The following is a 10,362-nucleotide window of genomic DNA, read 5'->3' as shown; positions in this document are numbered from 1 at the left end:
TAAACTCCAGGGTCAAATGACCTTGGTTGGAAGTAAATCTTAAGTTTGTCAGTTTTAGCTATACTGATGTTATATGGCTTCAGCAAATAGTCCAGATATGTTTCTCCTGGCACAACCTTATACACATGCCAATCATAAACTGCAGCATTTGAGGATTCACAATTTATAACCGCTGTACTGCTTGTGACAATCAATTCTGAAACAAGCCTTTTCAGTGGTAAATTGACTGTGTTTTTTCCACCAATTATGTTTACTTTTGGATAGAAGCAGCTTACACCACGTACAATTGCAATGCTTGAAATGTTTGCACTTGAAACTTCATTGAATATAAATACAGATACAGAAAACATTCCTTCTGATGTGAACATGTGCTGATGGTGCATGCCATCTGAAACACTACTGGATATGAACTTTATCCCATTTTGAGAATGAATATGTCCAAGGCAATAGTCTCCTCCATAAAGTGTCCGACTCCCCGTGACATCCCAGAGATAGCAGGACCTTGTGCCTTTGTAGCTCATATAAAGGGTAAAGACCATGGTCGTGTAGGCTTTCAATGGTCCATTATTATTCAGTTTGTGGGGGTAGACAATTTCATACATTTCAATGTCAACTGAACGTTGTCTTGAATAGAGCTCGTTATAAACCGTCAAGGTCACTGTATACATACCTTCATATTGAAAATTGTGTTCGATCTGTGAAGCAGAAGTGACAGTTGTATTTCCATCATTAAATTCCAACTTATACTGTAATTTATTCCCTGTCGATGTTTTTATTTTGAAGATCACAGGCCTTTGTAATGGAAATATATTGCCCAAGTCACCATGGCCAAAGTTGAAAACCCCGACAGTGGCACTTTGCTGGTAAAATCGAGACATATTCACCCCAGATATTTCCTCCAAGATCCAAATAGTCCTTAAAGCTTTTTGACTTGAAACAGCATTCCAAACAAAAAACTCCAGTTTATATTCCCCTGGATGAGCATAAACAACAGTGTCAAGAATGGTTTTGTTTTCAATTAGTTCCAAAAGAAACTGTCCAGTTTTATTCTGACCAAAGCCAAAATTGTAGTAATACTCAGCATAAGACGCTTTACCAATGGTAAAGGAGACATGTAATGCATCACCGACTTCTAAGTATGATTTGTCAGTCTCTACTTTGACATCTGTTACAACAGCCTGTACAAAGGTACCTGTTTCAAACGTCAAAAAAGAAACATGGTTGCTACAATTTACAAAAATGTCCACCCATCCGAATAAAGATTCATCTATTCTGACATCAACAGTTAAAGGATGGTCTTTCTCAAGTTGTGCCACATCAGCAGTATTTGTCCATGTGTCTGCAACAAGGGCCTCACAAATGACAGCAGTGGGAGGAGAGGAATCAGCCTTATAAGCAACTGTAGTTGATATAACACCTGGTGGAGATGCTGTTACCGGGGCAACGGAAACCTGCACTCTCTTCAAGGGGTGTTCGACATATATGGGCCCTACTGACTTGTAAATGAGTGAAATTGAATTTCTCAATGTAATATTCAAATAAAATATTCCAGGGCTGTCATACAAAATGAAGAACATTGAGTTTGTGAAACCTCTCACTTTGTTGTTTTTGTCAATGACATCCTGCCTGCCATTCCCATAGTTTAGTTCTATGACGATGCTGCTTCCTGTTGTAGTGTTCACAGACAGGTTCAAGTAGTCCCCAGGTTTTATGGCTTGTTTCCCCACCATGACACTGACACCACTTATTTTCTCATCTGAGGTAATCTCATGCTCTAACAACATCCAGCTTATCACATTGGAAACATTGACTTTCACTTCATACTTTCCAACTGGAAATGAATGCTCTACATATGTCGGTACATATTCACTTATTTCATCCAAGTCGTAATGTGTTAGATCGCCATCACCAAATGTCCACTGTAGATGTAAATTGTTGAAAGTGCTGTATGATCGCACCTCAAAGCGAACCTCCCCTGTGTAGAGTGGGTCAGGGTGAAGGACATCCAAGGTCAGAGAGGTCAACACCTTCTCAACTATGATGTAGGTAGACACAGTGGCTTCACTCTCTCGGTTCGTCACTGTGATGGTCACTGTGTAGTTACCAGCCATCATGTAACTGTTTGGAAAAGAACCTAACTGATGATTGGCTTTTCCATATTGAAATTTGTTATAGGTAATACAGTTTAATAAAATACAAATTAAACTGTTTTTTGAAGTAGTATATAAAAAAAAAAAAATATATATTGAATGGAACTGTATAACAGTATAAACTATGTCTTTATCAAAACCTTTAGCTAAGCAAACAAGTTCACATAATATGTCTCTTAAGACAATGCTTTTTAAATTTTAGATTTATTTCCTTTAAAAAAATGCTTATGTTATCATAAAAATTGAGTTGGCCATCATTAAAATTTTGTGCTGACACTACTCTTATTGACTAATTAAAATAGGCCTTAACTCACCTCTTGTCTAAGTATTTTTTAAATGATCATCTTACTTATGTTCCAGTTGGAGAGGGTGTTGAAATGCAAGCATCTCCATAGCTGTGTGCGTCCAGGCCTGCCCATCCCCATACTGCACCCTGTAGGTGACATGTGACCCTCTCACCATAGTGACGACCCAGGTTGCCATGGTACCAGCAGGAATGGCAACATACGATTGGCTGATTTTCAGACCATGGATAGGGTCTTGATTTTCATCAGATATTGCTACAAAAATGAGTTATTAAATCAATATTTTATTCAGCATTGTAATGAAATTCCAAAAGATATATATGATCTGTCATGAGTCGTCATATAATACACAATTTTATTCAAGGACTTCAGGAAATATGTTAGTAAGCTACTTGTGTAACTTGCTCTAGTGATGAGCTGAATACCACAAAGCAATGCAATTTCCCGCGCTACATGCATTCCAGAAATGTAGTACCAGTTACGAGTAATAATTTAAAACCACATGTACATCCAATCATTTTAACTATGTTTATAAGTAGAATTCATACTAAAGATGATATCCAATAAGAATAACAACAAAAAACACTTCACTTTAAACGTCATATCCGGCACGATGACGTCATAATTTGTGATATGTTCATGACGTAATTTCCAGTTTCAATACACTAAGTAATGATCTTCAATAATTTGTTTACAAACATGTGGAGTGATATATTTTTCTGACCAATTAATAGAAATAGAGCAATGTTATATTACACATGTATGTATAATACAGAAAAATGTGTGATGGCTATATTGAACCGGAAACAAGGTATAGCATGTGATAAAACAGTATTTGTTAGTTGAATATATTCAATAATATATTCAGTATATTTTTTATTAAGAACAATATCAAGTCACAGATACATTTAAAAGAGTTTGCTTATTATTTCATGCAAGCATGTATAAGATCACAATGAACTAGCCCTACCAGCACACAAACGGCCTGGTCTGAAGGTGGATATGTCCAGGTAACCTGGCTGACACTGACATGTGTATGAGCCAGGCAGGTTCTCACATACAGCAAACTCGGAACATTCATTCAGGGCTGGATCTGAACACTCATCGAGGTCTTTAAAATGTAAAAGTTCTTATTCAACATTGACATCATTACAAGTTTTGCCTGACTAGCAAGAGACTTTTGTACACACAAGTCATTTCATGTTGGTAAGTATTTAAAATTTTTTTTTAATTAATTCATAAAATAAGTTAAATTTAAAGTTTAATACATATGAGTACTGTTTTAGCTTTTGTTTACAGATAACACTTACCCTGAATTATGATATATGTGACATCCATATCAAACTGTGTCCAGAAAGACAGGTTGCTCATCAGCAAATTAGTCGTGTTCTCTGTGTCATATGTGTGGTTGGCTGGGAAGAAAACAGTCAAGTTTACTAGTAGACTGCCCGAAGTAACTACAGTAACCTTGAGGCCATATAAAGGAAGCCCTAGAGATGCAACATAGTTGGACATCTGAAAAGGGATAAAGTAAACTATATATATATATATATATATATATATATATAAATACGTATTTCAAAAAACTATATAAACATATTTCAAAAAACAATTTCAAAATAGTGTCATCATTATAAACTATTAATAATGATGAAATATGAAAACAAGAAACACAATAACTGTTCAAATTGAGATCATCATCAAACCAAAGAATCACTATAGTGTAAAATATGTTTATTTACACTTCGGCTGTTTTTTTATTCTTATTTAAAAATATATTAAATGTGGCACATTGAAAGTAACTGTATGGTTATTCAGTGTGAGTATACCACGTGATAAATTACGTCATATATATGCTACGTCGGAAGGGAATGGTTTGCTTAAAATAAAGACTTAAATCAAAGATAACTTTTCGCTTACTACACCATTTTAAATGAAACAAAGGCGAGTCTGTGCCACTTAAAGAGCCCCACCTTTAATTTTAACCGGAGTTTGATAAGGTGATTAGTTTCATCAAACACTTTGACAAACCTGTTTTCAAAACAATGTTTTGACAGTGCTCTGTCAGACGGCCGTATTGTGAAAAGGTTTGTCGAAGTGTTATAAGAAACTAAACTCTCAATCAAAATTTGGTAGAAGACCGAAGGCGGGGCCCCGTAAGCGGCATAGACTGCGCTATGTTTCATTTAAAATGGTAAAGAAAATGAAAAGTTATCATTGTTTTAAGTCTTCAATCAAAGCAAAATATTGCCTTCTGACATAGCATTTATGACGTAATTTATCACATGGTATACACACACTGTTATAGGAAGTTAGGAAAATACCACAATATACAATATGTCAACATTTGTAAAAGAACATTCAAATGAATCTACAGCTTGTGTTATGCAAGACAAACTAACCGCAGCGCCCACAACAGTGGTGCTGTAAATAATCTGGTCCTCACTCAAGTTTTCAAAGTGAACTTCACTGCCATTCATTGCTACCATATGGACACTGCAGCTGTACACTGATACTTCTAAAACAAACAACACAATCGAAAATGAAATATAGATAAACAAAGTTTTTCTCTCAGTGTAAAAGTGTGCATGCATGTGTGCGTGCGTGTGTGTGACATCACTTTTTACTCTTAGATATATTAGATTTGTCTCTTATTTGAAAATGTATCATCAAAATGCCAGAATAATGTTTCAAATCTTTTGGAAAAACAACAAAATAATTCTGTTTATATACAAACATATAAGAATATTTGCGGTTAGATATTGCTTTGTTCAATTTCCTCAAACTCCTTACACCAAAACATGTTGCAAAGGATGTATTTCTTATATTAGAGTGTACCTCAAATCTAACGAATATAAATAACACAACATGATCAACATGATTCTGATTTGTTTTAAGTTTTGCCTCCCCCACCCAATTTGTATAGTAACAAAAATAAAACTACACTTTATAATGAAGTTTATAACTAGAAATTTCTTTGATAATCTTTAAAAACGTTACCCTTACTGGGCGAGTACCTAAATCGGAACAGTACCTTAATATGGAACACCCATTATAAAAGTGTTTTTTCCAATCGAGATCAGTTTATTTACGATTTTAATCAATAAAGACATTTGTCTTAGATACAAATTCCAAAGAACACAATTTTCCGGTAAGTATTTCAAATACTGCTATCATTTAAAGATGTTCATGTTCAAATGTCAATACATGGCCTGCGGGGAAAAAACTTCATGCTTGCCACAATCACAACGTACTGGTACAGCCTGTATTTTATTGAAACCATTAAATTTTACTGACAAAAATGACAGAAAAAAACAAGTTGGAAATAACATAAATTATTAATTTACCTAAACAAATCATGGAGCAATATTTTTTAAAGAATACATAAAAATAAATAACAAATTAAAGCTGTTCCATATTTAGGTACTCCGAGGACGAAAATGGCAGTCCTTAATTGTGCGGTTAATGAAGTACTTTTCAAGCAGATTGGTAGTATCTTGAAAAATGCCATTTATATCAACCAATTGGTCTTGAATCCTAGTATGCTGATGGAAAATTTTGTGGTTGTGGTGCAAGTCTAACTAAAAATATTTCAAAAATAGTGCCGAAAGTGTTCCGATTTAGGTACTCTACCAGTACATAAAATGACAACATTTACCAATGTCTTATGATAAAGCGTGATAGCAATGGCGTACTTCTAAGTAAGGGAAATAACTCAATGGTACTTCGGCTACTTGTAATACAAACATACATGTACCTTTACATAGTCCATTTTCAGTCATGTAGAAATCTGGCAAACAGTGACATTCAAAGCTTCCCAATGTGTTACTGCAAGAGGCGTTAGGAGGACAAGGTCTTTTCTCACACTCATTGATGTCTTTCCAGAAAAACAAAGAAAAAGAAGCTGATATACATGTACATTGTATTTAGGGTAAGGTCTAATGGTTTCTCCGCACTTATTATCAATTTATATAAATAGACAATTGTATTTTTCTTTTCTTTTTGTACTGTTTAAGATTCTTCTTTGAAATAAAACAACAATAAACTGTCTACCTTCGCACTGGTTTGAGCTTCTGTAGAATCCTGGTTCACAGTCGCACACAAAGGAACCCGGTAAGTTTCGACATGTTTCCCTCTCGCTACACGTGAGGGTGCTACACTCATCTATATCTATGTCCAAACAGCGTGATATGAAATGCGGGCAACTCTCTAAACTACATGTTATATTGTATATAAAACTAAATAGAAAACAAAACAACAGTGTTGGGATGGCATGAGTAAAATTTTAGTTTTGTTTGAAATTAAAGAAAATCTGCTGCATTTTGTTAGACACAAGCAGTACCTTAGAACTGCGATGATAATTCTTTTACCAGTCAAGTACTGTTTATTGTTGTGGATCCAGAAATAAGAAAGGGATCAAAGACTGCGGGCAATACTGAAATATTGTATTGCCGTAAACATTTTCCAAATTGAACTGCTTTAAATGATATCAAAACTAAAGTCAGTGAAAGGAAGTGGTCATGATCATACGATGACAATTTTGATACATGTGTATTCTTTAGCAAAACTGTACTCAAAGTCAAAATGTCATTGCTGCAGCAGAAATATAAAAATTGCTCAATGTCATGGTTATACATGGAAAGACAGTTACACATGGTCCAATTTTCACTGCTATAGCTTCAAAAAGTTCTCACCCAGGACACATTACAAATTATGTGAACTTATTTTTAATGAGAACAGTTGTTTTAGAGAATATTTTACTACAATTGTATAAGGAAACCCAGCAAGGTCCATGGAAACCATGCTTGCGTAAGCAATGAACATGGCTGGAAGGAATTAGAAAGAGGATCACATAAAGAGCATGTCTTTAAATTCATTTCGAAACCATGCCGAGGTTTTATTGAAAAAGATTTTTTAAACTGTCCAGTACAGTCTTGACAGGCAATACATATCCGATTCTCCAGTCGGCTAATATTTAACAAACTAATTGAGGAATTTAGTAGATGATACCATAAAGAAACTTGTTCAAGAAAAAACAACTCGAAACTGGTCAGGACATGCAGGGAATTTCCACTTATTTCAACGGTCCTGCATCAAATTAAAATAATCTGAAAAAGGACAAAGGTGGCCTCAAGTGAACTAACTATCGGAGGGTTTACACTGGTATTTCTTAACACTATTCCATCAAAAGGGCAAAAGGGAGACTCGAGAAAGTAAAAGTACAAATTTTGTACTACTATATGTCAATTTGTCTTGTTTTATCTGTAATGTACATCGCTAAATACATGTACCTTCACAAAAAGATGGTGATTTGAATGCAAACCCATCCAAACACTGGCAATGGAATGACCCTGGCGAGTTTACACAGACGGAATTTTCCTGACAATTGTAAGTCTCGCATTCATCAATATCTGGAAAAAAACAAGACAAATATATGAATACATAACAGGAGTGTTATAAGGATTAGTCTAATAATATGTGAAATAAATTCCAAACACATGGATTTGTTAGGCCATAAAATTAATAAAATTAAACTGATTCGACACTGGAGTGTAAAACTAATATTAAAAAATGACTTGTTTCACTAAAATAGTTTTGTTCAAAGCTCAGAGAGAGCATTTTAAAAGTTAACTCATTTCGAAAAGTCATGTTTGAAAATAAAAGTTTTAGATATAAGGACAGCAGATGGTACCTTGACATGCGCCAGCGATGTTGATGAAACCTTCCTGACAACTGCACAGGTACGATCCAATATTGTTGTTACATATCGAGTTGGTTTGACAAACATCAAACACATGGCATTCGTCAACGTCTGTTGAAAATAACACATCTGTTAAAAAGTACTCATGATTATACGTCCTTAGAGGAATACTTTAAAGTGAATTACCATTTTTTCATATTAAAGCAATCATGGCCAATAACACTTCTTTGCCGAGGCTACAAAAGTCTTGTATGGTGCTCATACCATATCATAGCTAGACAGTGCGTGTCACATATATTAACTGGTATCAGTAGTCTTTCTTGTCATCTTGTACCTTCACAATAAGCCCCTGATGCTTCGAAGCCGTCGTGGCACTGGCAACTGTAACTGCCCACAGAGTTGATACAATCTGAGTTGGCCCAGCAAATATATGCATCTTCACACTCGTCTGTATCTAAAACAAAAGAAAGCATGGCTTTATAGTTTGTTTGTGGTGTTTGTATTTGTGAATGTGATGTAAGTTTGTTTTTAGTGTTTGTTCATGTGATGTTGATATATTTATGTCTATAGTACTTTGTCGTATGGGCCCTTGCCTCAATTTGCCCCTAAAAATGGTTTATTTTTGAATTTTCTCCTTCTGGGTTTGGGCCTGTTTTTACATTGTATGATGTATGTTTGCTTATAGCAGCGGACATATAAATAACACAATGAAATATACAGAGAAGAGCACAGTAGCCTAACAATTAAAATCGTAAAATGTTTCTCTTAATTTTCTATTTTCCAAGGTAAGACATTTCAGATTTAGGATCTTGTAGATGCAATAAGGTTATATAATTCATAATCCCACGCAAGTAAAAGCAAGAATGCACGCTTGTTAACGCATTAACGACACATTATTTTATCAATTTGATGCCGATATAAATGTTACCGATGCACAGTCCCTGGTCAAATTGGAAGCCGGAATCACAGACACACTCGTAGCTGCCGACTGTGTTGTTGCAGGTAGAATCAACCATGCATACATTATTGTTGCATTCGTTCACATCTGCAAAAGAACTATAAGTTATCAAAACATTAAACTCGTCTTAAAGGAAATTACAAAAACATATTATTGAAAGGAATACAGATACTTTTGCAAAATCATGTTTCCAATAACGGTAAACACGAACTCATAATAGGTTCTACCTATACACTCATTGTCTGCAGAAAGATGAAATCCTGGTTGACAGATGCATTCATATCCACCAAAAGTGTTTGAACATTCAGAATTCAAATTCGATATGCAAATGGTTTCTTCCGAGACACACTCGTCGATATCTGAAGTTGGCAATAAGGACAGGTTTGTTAAAGAACAGTGTAATACGATTGTAGAACTTACAAACATCATTTTCTTTAGCTGCTGTCAAAAATAATATATTTACTGTCAAATTGTGAAAATCAAATTAAAATTAACAACAAAGACAACTCGTTTACCCTGACACAGACTGTTTTCCATTTCAAATCCAAATTTGCAGATGCATTCAAAGGTGTTACCCTTCATCACACAATCAGACCGTTGTGGGCAAATGTCCTGTTGTGTACACCAATCTGTAAAACCCATCAAATCGAAAACATCATTAACCATACTACTGTAGCATGTCTCTTAACAGCACAAGAAAAAATGGTAAGCCAGACGATTCTGACACTTAAAATGTATGTTGATTTAATTGAGTTAGTGTTTTACCTATTTTGGTAGTATATCGTAAAGTGGTGTCGTCTTGTTCAGGAGTGGTGTTCGGAGGTTGCACTTTCGGCGCTGTTGTGACTACTGATGACGTTTCGGTGCTCAGGAGAACATTATAAGGACTTGTGGTATAAGAACTCCCAGTATTCTCATTTTCTTGGTCAGAAGCGGTGTTTGTTGGTGGTACATTCGGCTCTGTTGAAACTACTAACGGCGTTTCGGCGCTCGATGGTATAGAAGTTGGTTTTGTTTTATTAACACTGTCTGTGCTGTCATTTCCATTCGGAAGTGTTGCATTCGAATCTGTTGAAATAACTGATGGACTTTCGGTGTTCAGCAGTATAGTAGTTGGAGTTTTGTTATCAGAACTTTTACTTTGTTCAGTTTCTAGGTTGGTAGCGGTCTTCGTTGGAGCAGCATTCGACTTTGTTGAAACAACCGATGGTGTTCTGGTGCTTATGAGCATTGTAGTCATATTTGTGT

At 35.2% G+C, this 10,362-nt stretch overlaps 2 protein-coding genes across 2 annotated transcripts in view; both read right to left on the bottom strand.

Moving 5' to 3' along the window:
* Nucleotides 1-7,746: 7,746 nt before the first annotated feature.
* On the bottom strand, nt 7,747-9,182 carry LOC128206573 (uncharacterized). The gene is made up of 4 exons (XM_052909147.1): nt 9,085-9,182; nt 8,491-8,610; nt 8,148-8,267; nt 7,747-7,866 (listed from the first exon to the last, which is right to left on the bottom strand). Exons 1-4 carry the CDS (start codon nt 9,178-9,180, stop codon nt 7,816-7,818), a joined length of 387 nt encoding a protein of 128 aa, XP_052765107.1. The 5' UTR covers nt 9,181-9,182; the 3' UTR covers nt 7,747-7,815.
* A 1,077-nt stretch (nt 9,183-10,259) lies between these two features.
* LOC128215557 (mucin-16-like) overlaps nt 10,260-10,362 on the bottom strand; it is a 28,783-nt gene continuing 28,680 nt past the window's right edge. The window contains exon 3 of the mRNA XM_052922247.1: nt 10,260-10,334. Within this exon, the coding sequence (XP_052778207.1) occupies nt 10,260-10,334 (75 nt within the window). The remainder of the gene's footprint in view (nt 10,335-10,362) is intronic.

The sequence above is a fragment of the Mya arenaria genome, chromosome 2, assembly GCF_026914265.1.
Source record: "Mya arenaria isolate MELC-2E11 chromosome 2, ASM2691426v1".
NCBI lineage: Eukaryota > Metazoa > Mollusca > Bivalvia > Myida > Myidae > Mya > Mya arenaria.
This window is presented reverse-complemented; position numbering and strand designations above follow the sequence as displayed.

Coding starts and splice junctions, on each gene's coding strand:
- LOC128206573 (XM_052909147.1), bottom strand. CDS start 9,180: ATGTATGCATGGTTGATTCTACCTGCAACAACACAGTCGGCAGCTACG. Junction 8,611..9,084: donor TGACCAGGGACTGTGCATCG/GTAACATTTATA, acceptor CTTTTGTTTTAG/ATACAGACGAGTGTGAAGAT. Junction 8,268..8,490: donor ATCAGGGGCTTATTGTGAAG/GTACAAGATGAC, acceptor TATTTTCAACAG/ACGTTGACGAATGCCATGTG.